At 48.7% G+C, this 15413-nt stretch overlaps 1 protein-coding gene across 2 annotated transcripts in view; it reads right to left on the bottom strand.

The window, feature by feature from the left end:
• Positions 1-6310, bottom strand: part of ETV6 (ETS variant transcription factor 6) — a 141163-nt gene extending 134853 nt beyond the window's left edge. For both annotated transcript variants that reach the window (XM_065853073.2, XM_065853083.2), the window contains exon 1: positions 5736-6310. In XM_065853073.2, the coding sequence (XP_065709145.1) occupies positions 5736-5768 (33 nt within the window). In that variant the 5' untranslated portion in view covers positions 5769-6310. The remainder of the gene's footprint in view (positions 1-5735) is intronic.
• Between the last annotated feature and the right edge of the window lie 9103 nt (positions 6311-15413).

Below are 15413 nucleotides of genomic sequence, written 5' to 3'. Positions count from 1 at the left end.
ATTGCCTAGAGGAACATCCCACTCATGGGCTGTCCTGGATGGCCTCCTTCCCTCAGGAGGCACAGGGATACATTGTGACCTAAAAACTAATTGTTGTGACAATGCTAGCAGCTGACCACCAGCCACTGCCTTTGCTAGCAGGCCCTCCCTTGTCAGATGAGGAAGGTGTATCTGATCTAACAGAGAGGGATGCCCTCCTACCCCCAGTTAAAAATAACACCTGGAACAACCAAGTATACAGCCTGCCCTTCATTCAGCTTCAGGGAGCCCTGAGAAGGACAGTAGTCAGGGGAAGGCAGCAGGGATTGCTCTGGCAGCCACATCTGACTGCCATCCCTGCCAGACGCTCCTGCTCTGTGCCAGGAACCGGACTGAGGCAGAAGAGCTATGCCTGCACCACTCACTCACCTCTCCCAAAGCCAAGTTCAATGCAGGTTGTGGGCATGGAAACACCACCCTGCCTGCACGTGGCTGATCTAGACAGAGGGACATGGTGAAGCAGTAGTATCTTGCTCTCTCCAGCTGCTCAGCAGAGGAAGGTGGCCCCTACAAAAAAAGCCAAGAGCCAAACAACCACCACTCCTCCACCTCCAAAGACCGCGTGAACTAAAAAGACAGGAACAAATCAGATCACTCCGACACTGATTTCTGTAATAAATACAATTTGTTTCCATGCTGCATTACAAATACTAAGCTTCGCTACTGCCCTGCAGAGATAAGTTCATAATTATTTTATGCCTGTTTCACAGATAGGGAAAGCAAGGCCAAATCAAACATTTTCAGAAGCACTTGCTTTTGAATTGCTGTCACTCTGGGGATGTCCATCTGAAGGCACTGAACCACAAATACTCAAGGACAAATGTGTCCAAAAGAACAAAAAAAAAATTAGCCAATTTTTGGATTGTAGGTCAGAACCACACTACTGGACAAAAACAGGCTGCCTTAGCTCTCCTATCTCACAGTAAGCAAGTTATTAGGAAAGCTTTTGTCAGAAGACTTCAGAAGGCAAACACTCACATAACAAGGAAACTTCTAAAAGGCAGAAACATCACTTCTGTGTAACTGTACAAGACTTCGACTCCTGCTTATCATTTCTATCAGCAGCACGCTGCTCAGCCACCTCCCTCCAAAAGGCACTTTGAAATGCAAGGTGCAATATACATGTAAATTATCATTAAAGTATCCTCTCTTTAATTGGGGCATTTCAGATTGGGGCTGTTGTTTCAATGGGTTGCCTCCCAGGAAACTGACTTAACTTGTAATGACACAGTGAATAGTAATAACCAGTGCTTAATTGGGGCAGTGTTAGTAAAATTTTGCTTCAGAGGGATTAAATTTAGCTGGTGCCAAGGAGTTAAGTGATTAATCAGGTGTTAAATAGTATGTACTTCTAAACACTGGTCTTCTACCATTCAGTCCTACACCCACCAAACTTAATGAGAGTTTTGTCATTGACGCGAACAGAAGGATCCTCCTCCTAGTACACAAGTTCGCTAACAAACATTAAGGAACGTACCCTGCACTAACAGATACTCAGCCTTGGTTAAGGACAACAGGATTCTGGCTGTGTGGTGCTGAGCAGTCCCTCAGCACAAGAAGCCTTTGGTGGGTGAGAGCTCTTTGCAAAAGCAGCATCAATTAAGTATTAGTAGACATAAAGCACTACTTTATTTTTGACGTAAATCTGGGGAAGCCAGTTAAGATTGAAAGCTCAAACACTACGCTTTGCCTTTCGGCTTACACGATCAGACTTTTTTTCCCCTCTTCCTTTTTTTAAATGATTACGAATTACATCCTCAAATCTGAAGCAAGCATCAGTGAGACAAGTCCTCGAGCTACAGGGTTCTGTGCTAACTCCTGCGGTGCCCATGCAGTCGCAAAGGCTGCTATGTATGGCTCACTGCAAGAGAAAGCGCTCACATCCAGCAGCGTACACCTGCATAAAGTCTCCACTGGAATCAGTTGTGCAACCCAGCTCACACGAAGGCTCAGTGCCTTCAGTGCTGCCCACAGAAAGCACTCTTGGCCCAAGCATCAGCCAGACACTTGCAAGGGAGCCTGGGCCTGGAGAAGCCCTGGTCTGGGAGATCTGAAGCAGCTGATCACCCTCACTGATATTCTCAGTTTTAGCTCTCCCGATACTCCACACTTGTGTCAACACAATTGTTTGTATGATAAATCAGACTAAGCAACTGGAAGTACCAAATTTATAAAAAGGAAAATAAACAAATTAAGCTGTGCCCTTTGGAACCCTTCTACTTGCCTGCTGAATTTTGAGCCTACATGTAACTCCACAGTGATATTCTCAGGGTATTATAATTTCAGGAAATAAATAGGGAGACCTTCACAATCACAAAGCTCCAGGTGAGGTTTCAAACAGAACTCGTCACCGCATTGATCTTAATTAATCATAAATATCACCACCTGTGTCTAAACTTCTAGTCTTGTCTCCCTTTGAGGTTTTGCTCTCCTGTAAGACTTTGCCAAGATGTTTACACACTCCCTGTGCCTCAGTTCTCCCATCTGGGGGAGGAGAGGTGAGGCCATAAGGATCATTTGCCAATACTGAAACGAGTGCCAACGTCATGGCAGTACTTACAATAATACAATCAACTAAATACTATGGCTCAGGTTAACTACTGATGTAGACATCACAACAGATGGGATGAAAAAAGTGTCTGAATACAACAGCTGTACCAGATGTCCCTTCCCAGCCCACCCTGGACTCAAAGCTCTCAGGTCCCCTTGCACTGGAGCCTGCCAGAAGCCCAAAGCCTATGGGTTCACACAGAAAGCATGCTGATGCTCTAAGCTGTAGCAAACATGGAGTGTCCAATCTTCATGCCCATCTGACTCTCAGGATCTTATTTTCTAAACCCCAACAATGACTTCTCTCTACAGCTTTAGACTCTTTATCTATACACTTAACTTCCTTACCACAACAGCACAGTTGGAGTTACCAGGTATGCTTGCCATCAGCCAGGCAAGCACACACCCAAGTGTTGGCAAGATCAGGATATTAACATGATATTTCTCCTCTCTTGGAGAAAGAGTTAATGTAAGCACACATACTTTCCGTAAAGCAAATAGGTATCAATATACAATCACACATACATACTGATAAGTACTTGACACAAACCAAGATATTACTGCAAGTTTATATTGATTACCAGTAGTTAAATATATACCAAAACTTCACCTCCTCATAGTTTTCCTCAGTCTTATTAGAGCACTCCTCCAATAAGGCGAGATAGGGAGATCACGCACCGAGCAGCTTGGGCATAAACAAAGCACTACTCTTCACTCCTTCCACTATAGTTTTCCATGGCTCATCACCCCAGTTACTGTGGCATTTACTGCACATACCCTTGCCCCGTGTTGAAGGAGGAAGGGAAAAAAATAAACACAAAATACAGCCACAAGCACCACCGCTTCCAGTTCACAGGTTCCTAACGAAAGTCTGCAACACCCTCACAGCACAATGCTTGGCTACTTTTCAAAACAACATAGCAGCTTAGCAGCGAAGCTGGAGTACAGTGCGGAGCTTGCTCCTCTGCCTTGACCTCACTCGCCGTGCCACAAGCTAGACTGGCATGCTGAAGAAACAATCGACCGTACTTGTATAGTCACACTACCATTTAAACAGTTCCTCTTAAATTCTAGCTGCTGTTCACAACCACCTTTAACTCTACCTGGTTGAAACAGGTGTCCAAAAAAAAATGATAACTAGAGAAACAGAAGAGAAAGTTACCCAGAATGGTTTGACCGGTGAAGAAATGGTATCATTTGAAATTCACATTTCTGTCTGAAAGTATGTACTTTCTATACTTGAAACCATTAAAATAATCACCAGAGAAGTCAATAACAGTAGTTTCTGTCTTCCAAAGATAGCTGCAAGATCAGTGTGTAAACAAACCATACATTGAAAAAAAAAAAAATTCAGACCACGATGTTTAGAAAGTCATTCAAAAAAAAAAAAGCTGCTTCCCAGTATCTCTCTAAATGTAATCAAAAATTGGCATTTAATAATTTCAAGACTCAAATAGAAGTTTACTTGTATCTCTCCTGCTATATAGCTGATCCCTTACAGTATGACTCTACGACATCCCTTAGAGAGGTTAGGGAAGGACCAGTTTTACTGTTCCTGAAATCAACAGTTACTTTTGTTGATGACTTCAGTAACAGTAGAAGTAAGCCTAATATGTTCAAAATGACACATGTCGAAAACACAACTTCTATGACACTACTTTTTCGTGACATTCATTTGTGTCCTTCTGTCCAGAAAACATATCCTACCTTTCCACTGGGTTTACCAGAAAAAAACAGTGGTTATATTTCAGTTTATATATATAGGCATCTGCTTAGTTAATTGTACACATTTCGCCTGCATTAGCATTTTGCCATACTGTAACACGCGTACAATACCTTATTATCCAATTAGTCCGTCTGTGTTATGAAAAGTCAAACTAGACACTCTAAGCCACGAGACTTCACGGGACACAGGCCCGGACACATTTAAGTCAGCAAGAGAAAATACACCCAGAAGTTTTCAAATTGTGGTCATACCATATAGAATGCAGGACTCCCACCATAAACATACACACACACACGCATGGGACAAGCAAACAAAAGAGTCATGCTTTTAAGCTGAATAACCAAGAGTTTATTCCAGGTTATTCCTCTTAAAGAGTGTGGAAGTCACCTTTTCCTTCCAGGCAGGGAGAGATAACTGCTAAAGCACTCTTATTTGGGCAGAGTTAGTCGCAAGCAGAAGGGAGAGTCCTGGCTGGCAACAAGGCAAAGTGACTCCTGAAGAAAATGCATGATTGCAACAAAACCAAGGAGTGAGGCAAAGAGAGAGGAAAGTACTACTCCTAGCAGGCTCCTAGGCAGGAAGGGTCTGAACAAAAAGAAAATGCAATTTTGTTTCCATTATCTCAGCTTTATACTGCTTCCACTTCCAACGTGAAACTTCACGGGGCAACCCTTTCTTTAACAGGCCAAGCCACGGAGAAATGCATCCCCGGGGCCCTGGCAGACTAGGACCAGACTACGCAGTCCTGACTCCCCTACCTGCTGTCAGGCAAGCAATGCCAATAAAGGCAGCAACTGAAAAAAGACAGAAATAATAATAATATGGATATTGCGGGGGGGGAGTGGAGGGGCGCAAAATAAAACGCAAGCCACACAGCCCAGTGTTGGTGGAAGCAGCAGCGGCTGCAACCCCCTGACGGCAGGAAACTTTCTGCGAAGTTGCTGGCGGGGGACGGCGGGGCAGCCACCCCCGCGGGCGGCCAGGCCGGGCCCGGCCGGGCTCCGGGGCTCCCTGTAAAGCTCCTGCAGCCAAGAGCCACGCCGTGAAATACCGGCCGCGGCGGCTTTTGCTGTGCGTGTCCCCCCGGGGCAGGCGAACGGCGCTGACAACCGACGGGAGCCGTGTCCCCCGCGTCCGCCTCCCGCGACCTCCCCCGCCCGCGGCCGTGGCCAACGCGGGGAGCTCCGCGCTCCTCGCCGCCACGGCCGGGGACTGCACACCCCGCAAACGTGAGGATACTCCGACCCCCCCACCCCGCGACCGCCCTTCACGCAGGGAAAAAAAAAAAAAAAAAAAAGAAGGAAGAAACAGTTATTTTCACCCAAATAACCCGGGAATAAACACAGTGCCCACTGTCCTGAGGCGCCGCGCTCACAGGGGCCGGACAGACACAGGGACGGACAGAGGAACGGGGCTTTACCTTGATGCAACACTGAGCAGGAGCCTCAGACATCTCTCAGGAGGGAAACGGCGAAGCCCGGCGGGGCGGGCGCGGGCGGACGGGAAGTTCTCGGGCTTTCCCCACTTTCCGCTCTTCTCCCGGCCCGGCGGCGCGGCGCGGCCCGACCCGTCCCCTCAAAGGGAAGTTACTACCGCCACCATGGCCCGGCGGCGGGCGCGGCGCGGCCCGCGGAGCTGCCCGGGGGAAGCGCCCCGGCGGCGGAGTCCCCTCCTCAGCGCCGCCGCTGCTGCTCCTCAGGGGGCGCGCGGACGCTCCCGCCCCCCCGCGCGCGCCTGTGGCTGTGTGCGTGTGTGTGACTGCGCGCCCGCTGCCCGCGCGAGTCCGTGTGAGAGCCGCTGCGCGCGCGCGCGCGGCACCGGGAGCGGGGCGGGAGATAGGATGGGGGGGCGTAGGGGGAGGGGCGGGGGGTGCCGGGGCGAGGCGGCGGGAGGGGCGGGAGCTGCCGGCGCAGCCCCGCTCCCCGCCGGTGTTTTCCTTCCTGGAAGAGAGAAACCGAAAGGCGGCAGGCCCCGGGCCGGGCCTGGCCGAGTGCTGCGCCCCGCCCCGCCGCCGCTCATTGATCCGGAGTTTCGGGGCCGAAACTGACGTGGATTCCCGGCACCTCGCACCGCCCCTTAAAGGGGCCGCGCCGGCAGTAGGTGGCGGTAGGCAGGAACGGCCGCCGCCGGCGGGGAGGGGCGAGGGCGGGGTGGCGACGGTGCCCCGCGGCCGGGGCGGAAGTGCGGCGAGACGCCGGCACCTTGGGGTGCTGGTGCGGGCAGGCCAAACCGGAGGGGAGGCTGGGAGTGCGCAGTCGGGTCGTGTCGTCTTATTTAGTATCATTTGTCTTTGCAGCGTGCCGCGGCGGCTGGGAACTCGCTCGGGCTCTTTAAACGCTGTTCCGGGGTGGGCGAACACAGCTGGAGGCGGGGGGTGGACAGCGGGGCAGCGCTGACCCCCGGGCAGTACAATGGCCTTTGTTCTGCCGCCGGGGCTGCCCCTTTAAGAGCCCCGACCAGGAAATGAGGCTCGGGTTACCGCGGGGCACGGGAAATCCGGGACGAGGGGGTGGGGTGGCACCGGCGGCCCGTGTTCACCCCCCACGGGCGGCCCGGTCCGGTGCCCCACAGCTGCCCTCACCCCTATGCCTGTGACTGGAAAGCCAAAGGGACCGAGGGGGCAGCGGGAGCATGGCCGGGCGGCCCCAGCCTCACCGGAGTTCCGACGCCCTGGGTAGACCACTCCTGCCAGGCAGTGACGGGAGCCTTGGGGACTCTGTGTGTGTTTTAGACCCCGGAGCCGGTCTGCGCGTAGCTCAGCACAGAGGTTCAGGGGCGAGTGGAGGGAGCTTTGTGTCACTCACGATGTATGGGGTACATACTGTAACTTAAATGGTATTGCTTTTTTTCCTTCACCCTCCAGCGCCTGGAGTCACGGGGCTGAGTTCAGCGCTAGCCCTCACGACAGGGGTGAAAAGAGGGGACAAAGGTGAGAAATAACTCGGCCATCTCTTCGTCCATAGCTGTCTTTGTGATATTTTTAAAGACAGCTTGCAGCATCCTGGCTGGTTTTTGAATACACCTGCTGTATTGCAAGTCCCAAACAGGCCTGAGAGCGGAGTCCTGCCCATACCTGTGTCAGCAGAAAGCAGAACCACCTCTGGAGTCTGCAGTAAGGATGCTGTGCCTTAGGATAGAATAGATTCCTGTTGAGTGATTTTTTGCTACTGAATTTAGCTGGCAAGGGGGAATCCTGCCACAGTGGTTTAATCAAGTCTCAGCTCATGTTACTTAACATTTGCTTAACCATGGCATGCTTCTATGAAATGCAGTGCTGCTTCACCTGCATGGACAAGAGGAAAGGCTGCTGGGATCTCCCAGTAGGCATCCCTTGTTGAGCTCCTGCAGGCTGTTTTGAAAACCAGGACCAACTCCCTGCAGCCCCTTACAGCTTTGTTTTGGCCAGTCCCAGAAACTAAATGAGCAGGAGGGAGGGAAGGTATGGTTCTCTCTCAGCCTAGCAACCAATAACTCTTTTTGATTTAGGGCCAACTCAATACTAAAGGATTGGCTGAACTGCTGGAGTAGAGTTGTTGCATCTCTATTGCTTTTACAATGCCACTCTCTTCCCTGTTATTCTCTCTGCTTCATCTTCGTAACATTTTCCCTTTCTACCTGCATGATTACTACTGTCTTTCCCCAAGTGCTGAGTCATTATTCTGTATCTCATGGCAAGTTGGGGCTTTTTGTGGTTTTTTATATTACATGTAGAAATTAGAGATGGAGAGGACCTGTTAGGTCATCTACTCCTCTCCCCTGCTGGTGGAAGATTTACAGCATGTGCTTGATTGCTCTGTGTGCTTTCTTTTCAAATGCCTCAGATAATGGGACATCCACCTCTTTCCTTGGGAGACTATTTCACGGTCCAGCAAGTCCCATGGTCAGGATGATATTTGGCCTGTATTTTCATTTGTCTGTTTTCATCCTGGTTATAACCATGTACTGTACTCCCCTAAATTATTTTTGTCCTCTCTGGTTGTTTGTGCCTTGCACCCAGGTATCACTTCTTTTTTCAGCAATTGTCATTCATTCTTTTTGTCTCATTTCATTAATCAGTCCCTGCAGCCACTTTATCATTGTCGTTGGTCTTCTCTGATTCCCATCCAATTAGTCTTCATCTCCTCAGCCCACAGATGCTTGTGTTTAGAGACAAGTATCTGCTTGATCCTTTGTGAATGCAGCCAAAATACCATCATGGTTTAGTTTGTCTCCAAGTTGCCTCAGAGGCTGGTACAAAATTTGTCAGCTGCCATCACCCAAAATCAGATCTTGTCCTGTTACCCCTCAGTGTTCCCTCTTGCAGTGTGACTGCAATCTGTTTTTCTCCATGGAGACTGTGGAGAAGCTATGTGTCCTGAGTCTCATTTTTCTGCCTGGAGTTTTGACAATTGTTCTTTCTGGGGTCACTGATATCTGCTGTTCCTCCCACTTTGATTGATGGCCCTTAAAAATACAGATTTTGATCCATCTTGGCAGACCTCTCAACCAGTGTGAACGGTTGCAAGTATCTGTCCAAGATCACAACCTGATTTGGAGCTGTTCTCTTCCAGCTCCTTCTGTTCTTTTTTCCACTGTTCCACTAAATGGGAGTACAATGGATAGTAACTAGACAAGGTAGGGAGAGAAATGGTGAACATGTAGAGGAGGCCACAGCTGTGAGTGCAACAGCTTTCCAGACACTGTGCCAGAATTTGTTCCCATTGATGCTGCCCTAAGAAAGCTGGGGAAGGAAATGTGGCTGGACAAAACACACACCGCACCACTGCCTGCCCTGCCCACACCTCCAGAAGCAGATATACCCCCAACCATGCTAACCACTGTGACTGGAGAACATCTTTGAGCCCTTTGAACAAGGAGGGCCATACTCCTTGTACTGCATTAGCTTCTCTTCTTCTTTCTGCCCTTGTTTCTCTGACCTGATTTCCCACAGTTCTTCATACTAGTTACCCCTCTTGAGACCTCAGACTATACAGTCCTGGCTGCTGCTTTTGCAGGAGATGGAAGATGCTACCAAATCTCCTGGTGAGCAGGATGGTCTGTGATCACAGGGCAGTTGCTCTGGAAATGTGAAGAGAAAGCTTCTCCAGCTGTCAGCTCCCCTTTAGGTCAACTCCACATGGAGATTTCACAGAGCGGGAAGGAAGTGCATTAGCTCGTATTAGACTTTGAACAGACTCCCAGGTAGTTTCCTTCCCTCCCACACAGAGGCTACTGCTTACCTTATCTCCAGGGAGGACCCTTTAGTTAAAAGTGGGATTTACAACCCCACAGAGCCACCTTTCATCAACGCCCTAGCCAGAAATCCCCTAACTTTTTGCTGAGAGAGATGGCAGCAACACGAATTCAGGCAAAGGGTGACCCTACTCTGGCCTGTGAAGTGAAGCCAAGTTCCTGCCTTGCTTAGGGCTCTCCTGGGAAAGAGAGATGGGTGATGTGTTAGGTGACAGGAGCAGGATGAGAAAACCCATGGACAGAAGTATGTTCTTTCTCTTCATAGTGGCCTGAAAATCTAGCTTTTGATGGTTGTATTTTCTGGTCTAGAGTCTGCCCATGAAAACAGAGCAAGCTGTAAGGAAAACGTGGCAAACCAACCTTTCATTAGGACTATTCATTTTCTGTCTACAGCAGTGCATCTGCATACTGGCTTCCTTTGTCACCTGGGCCTCACCTGGGAGCTATGGGACTCCCAATGTCTTCCTTCCTCCACTTTCTCAACAGCTAGGCTAGTTTTGTCAGATGTCCCTGAAGGATGTTGGAACCTGCTTCCCAAAGGATTTACACACTTGGGAACCTATATCCAGCCAAAAGCCAATGTTTGCGTTTCTTATTTTGAGTACTGTTTTACTGATTTCAGCAGTGTAAAGCAGTACCTCAGATGTTTATAATAATCATTGACTTCTCTGTTGTTATCTTTTCCCTCCCTATATCTTTCCTTGGCGCAGTTTAACTGACTCACTTATTTAGTGCTTGCTTCTTTGCTTTGTATGTATTACTAGTTTTATTTTTGTATTCCAATATTTGAGCACATACAAATAGTCACTTGATGTGTCTTGATGGTGCTGACATTACTGAGCCTCAGCAGAGATGACTCTTCTAGACTGAGGGACAGGATCAAGCTCTTAAGGAACCAAACACAGTAGGAGACAATAGTAAATTCCAAGAACATATAAGGATACATTGATGTTAGCATGCCACATAGTTTTTGGTCTTGAGGACACACCAGGAAATCCATGAGAGCTGGTGTGCAGAGGTGCTGTGGTAGTGATACTCATTGCATACTTAGCACTACGATCCTTTTTCTCTTACCGAATTGGTTTCTGAAACCAAGTTGCATTTTATGGCCCTAGCGTGCACCAGTCATGCTACTTCTCATCATTAGCAGTAAGATCAGCTTTCACTTAATATTCTCAAGTAAGTTCTTTTTCCGAGGTTCAGCCTCACCTCTGTGCCTGGGAAGATCATGGAACAGATCCTCCTAGAAGCTATGCCAAGGCACATGGAGAACAGGGAGGTGATTTGAGACAGCCAGCACAGCTTCGCCAAGGGCAAGTCCTGCCTGGCCAACCTAGTGGCTTTCTATGATGGAGTAACTGCATCAGTGGACAAAGGAAGGACTACGTATGTCGTCTGTCTGGACTTCTGTAAAGCCTTTGAAGTGGTCCCCCACAAAATCCTTCTCTCTAAATGGGAGAGATATGGATTCAGTGGGTGAACTGTTTGGTGGATGAGGAATTGGCTGGATGGTCACATCCAGAAGGTAATGGTCATTGGCTCAGTGTCTGGATGGAGATCAGTGATGAGTGGTGCCCCTCAGGGGTCCACATTGGGACCAGTACTCTTTAATATCTTCACCAATGACACAGACAGTGGGATCGAGTGCACCCTCAGCAAGCTTGCAGATGACACCAAACTGACTGGTGCAGTTAACATGCCTGAGGGATGGGATGCCATCCAGAGGGACCTGAACAATCTCAAGAAGTGGGCCTATGCAAACCTAATGAGGTTCAACAAAACCAAGTGCAAGGTCCTGCACCTGGGTATGAGCAACCCTTGGTACCAATACAGGCTGGGGGATGTAAAAGTGCCCCGTTCCACACAGCTGCACCGTGCAGGCCACAGTGCCAGCAGCATGCCTTCAGCGCTGCAAAGAGACACAAGGAACATATAATCTGTGTGTCTGTGTATGTCCATCTCTGTGTTTAAAGCCAGTGCAGCTCCTCTTTGCTGTTCTGCAAACAGATGGAGATTGTCAGGGATACCTTAAGCAGGAATCTTGTGGTCCCTCAAAGCCACAGATGTGGCTTTACTCCTCAGCTCATGCTCATAGCCCTGTTGCTCACTACCAAAGAGAGAAGAGGCTTGGTCAGATGCCTTTTCTTCCCCTGACCCTACAAAATCTTGCTCTGACAGAACATGTGGAAGGACCACCAGGCATGCAGTGGCCAAGGATTAAAAGCAGGGGACCTCTGCCTGTGGCTGGAGATGGGCAAGGCCAGACAGGCTGTATCAGAGGCTCTCTGGAGGAGGGAGAGCAGCTGGAAGGGCTGAGAGGAACAGAGGGAATCTGCTGGGGGAAGATCAGTGGCAGGGAGTTGCAGAGGAGCTGGCACAAGAGGCCAGCCTGCACCAGGCAAAACCTCCCAGCTCAACCTACTTCAGCAGAGGTGGTTGTTTATACGGAATTTAAATCTCTGCAGATATGCAAGGAACTTCCCAGCATCCCCTGAAGATGCACAGTGACAGAGGCAGGGCTACACTGGTCGAGCAGCCAGAGTTGGGACAGAAGTCCTCAATGCTGCTGGGACAGAAATCCTCAATGTCACAGGGACATCACCATGAACATGGGCTCATTTCTTGAGCAGGCAGGGCTCCACAGGGTGTGCAAAACCACCAGTAAATGATGGAAAGCAAAGAAGATTACCAAAACCAGGATTTTCGGAAGACAATTCTGCAAAGCACTAGATCGTCAGCTACCAATTTCAGACATAAGTTGTACCTTCATGCTTTGTTCTTGCCTATTCCAGAACCGTGTCAATATTGACAACATCAGGAATTCAAAATAATGCGTTAGTTGCCTCTCACCCCAAATTCACAAGATTTTGAGGGGAAAATTATTTTGGAAAATTCTGTAAATTGTATGTGTCTGCATTTTCTTATCTTGCCTCTGGATTTTGTCTTGTATGTTTTCAAACTTTTCCCCAAGATTTTGAAGGCTAGAAAACTACTCCTCCCTCCCTTCCTCCCTCCCTCCCTTCCTCCCTCCCTTCCTCCCTCCCTCCCTTCCTCCCTCCCTCCCTTCCTCCCTCCCTCCCTTCCTCCCTCCCTCCCTTCCTCCCTCCCTCCCTTCCTCCCTCCCTTCCTCCCTCCCTTCCTCCCTCCCTTCCTCCCTCCCTTCCTCCCTCCCTTCCTCCCTCCCTTCCTCCCTCCCTTCCTCCCTCCCTTCCTCCCTCCCTTCCTCCCTCCCTTCCTCCCTCCCTTCCTCCCTCCCTTCCTCCCTTCCTCCCTCCCTTCCTTCCTCCCTTCTTTCCTCCCTTCTTGTCTTTTTTTCTTTTTCTCTCTTTATCCCTCCCTACCAGCCTTCTCACCTTCCCAACTGCCTTCCTATTTCATATGTAATTATATGACTCAGACCAGGAAAGTTAAGAAATAATAAGATATATTATGGAACTCAAGGTAAAAGTCAAAAAACTTATCAAGCTATATTCTGTTACTGCAAAACATTATAGACAAAAGTAAACGAAAAATAGCAGCCGAAGGGACAGAGTTCAAGTTCTGTGTCAGGTAAGTCCAAATTGTTTTACATTTTGAATGTACTATGGCTGGTTTTTACTTCTCCAGTTCATGCACCTCAGCTGAAGAGATGAAGCAAACTTTTCTCAAAGCCAAATCCTCCCTATTAGTAATATTTTCACAGCCTTGCCCCCCTCCTCTTTCTTTTTCAGCATCATTTTCTCCACAGGGTGACAGGATTACAGCTGTCATGCCCATTCTGAGTTGTGGTGCACCCTCTGTCATCCATGTCATTATAACTCTATATCTTGCTGGCAGTAAAAGAGTGACACAAATTGTTTTCCTGCCAGGTAAACATTGTCTAGCAGATTTAATGTTTGTAATCTAATGTGAAGAATAACATTATATGAGCAACAGCAGTCAATCTGCTTACAACAATTGCCCAGTATTGCTAGGGGGAAAAAAAAAAGGTACTGCTGTTCCAAACCTGTGGAAGCTCAGCACCTTTCTGTCCGGTTCTGCACCCTCCAGGGCAGGGGCTTACAGCAGCGTGACCACACAGCTGCAAAGCCAGTGGGCTGAAAGGGAAACTTGAGCTCGGAAAAGGAAAAGGAAATGGAAACTCAGGGCTGAGTGAGAGTAGTGTGCACTCAGCAAATGGCAGAATGAAACCCCCGTAAATGAAAAAAAGCAGTGTGAGTACAGCTTGTTGCACAGAATTGTGATTTATCTGCTTTTATTTTCTATAGTTCCAGTGGCATCATGATGCAGGATTTTATAGCCTATTAAATCATGTCTGACATTTATGGATATAGTTTAGAGTGCATGCATTATGGATAGGCGGTAGCCTCTCCGTAGCTGAGCAGTAAACAGTTTCCACTCACAGGTCTTACTCCATCCTCACATGCTTTTGTAATTTTAGCTCAGAAACTGCCAAATACACCTCAAAGACAAAGATTTTGGCCAAGAATTTAGGGAAAAAAAAAAAAAAAAAGAACAGAACTTGGCAACTTTTCTATTCCTGTTGAGTTACAGGTCATTCCAATTGCCCTGATCTGAAGTGGCCTTTATTTCTGTTATTGTCTTCCATTTCCAAAAGCAGGTCTGCATCCAGAAGGGTTAACTGCAGCTTCTTTGGGCACTGCGTATTCTGCAGTTTCCATCAGAGTAAACTGATCATCCGCTCACAGGAACGAGGTGGTAATTAGACCAAGTCGCTGACAATTTTTTTTGGTGTGTGTATGGAGTGGCGTAATTAGGACCAGAAATTCGGACTGACCCCAATATTAGCTTGAGAGATAACTGAGAACAGGCACAGAGGTGAGTGGACCTGGGTACCAAGGCCTGACCTTATCGGGTCCAACTCCTCACAAGTCTCTGGTAGCAACAGAGGGTCCCTAGCCCCTTCTTGATTTTAGCTTGAGCACTATTCTTGGGAACATCAGTCCCAGTGGGTTTTATGTCGTTCTTGTGTGCAATGAGCAGGGGCAGTATCTGAGGATGCTTCTGCTCCTATTTAATATCGGGCATGGAGGACCAGACTGTGGAGTCCCCACATGCATTCATGAAAGGACAGAGAGTTTGGGCTCTGGGCTGTTGCTCACTGCCTTGTGCTGTCCTCACGATCTATGGTGCGTCACTTGGACAGTGGTGGGATGGCAGCGTTGCCACCTCTGCCTCCCTGGCACATGGTCCACTGCCCTTTCCCACCCTCACAGGTGGGCAGTCTTGAGACAGAGCCTTCTTTGTTGCCACTGTCTGAAGAACTCAAAGACCAAGTCTTGGGTTGTACTGCTTGAGACAGGCTGAGAGGGCAGCCGGGAAGGAAGAGTCACAAGAGCAGGGAGGGCAGCTTGGACAGGTCCTGTCAGCCAAAGCAGAGGGAAAGGGAAGAGCAAGGCAATGAGTGAGGATGGAAAAGGCAACTGAGGAGAAGAGGACCAGGATCTCAGATCAGGAGAGGCTTGGCCAGCAGTTTCAGGAGGAGAGAGTGATCAGAGGAACGTCTGGATCAGGGACCTTGACTGGAGGGGGATTCAGCCTCCTTGCCTGTTGTCCAGGGGGAATCAGCCATGGCCAGGGAGACTCCTCTGATACAGAGGACTATGCCACAGGGACCTTTGTGACCAGAAAGAGGGAAGGCTTCAGCTTCACAGGCAAGAGTTTGGTACAGCAGGGCCTGAACTAAGTGCAGATTGCAGTGGTCACAGCTACCACTGTGAGAGACAAAGACACATTTCACTCTTAGATAGCATCTTACAAGTGGTAATTAAATTTTTACAACACCTATGTGAGGTAAGTGCATAATTACCACTCCTATTTGAAAGCTAAAAGAGGAGAGAGGCTGAGTGGCTTGCCGAAGGCCAGG

Source organism: Patagioenas fasciata, chromosome 1 (assembly GCF_037038585.1).
Source record: "Patagioenas fasciata isolate bPatFas1 chromosome 1, bPatFas1.hap1, whole genome shotgun sequence".
Lineage (NCBI taxonomy): Eukaryota > Metazoa > Chordata > Aves > Columbiformes > Columbidae > Patagioenas > Patagioenas fasciata.
The sequence above is the reverse complement of the archived record's forward strand: the minus strand, read 5'-3'. Positions and strand labels throughout refer to the sequence as shown.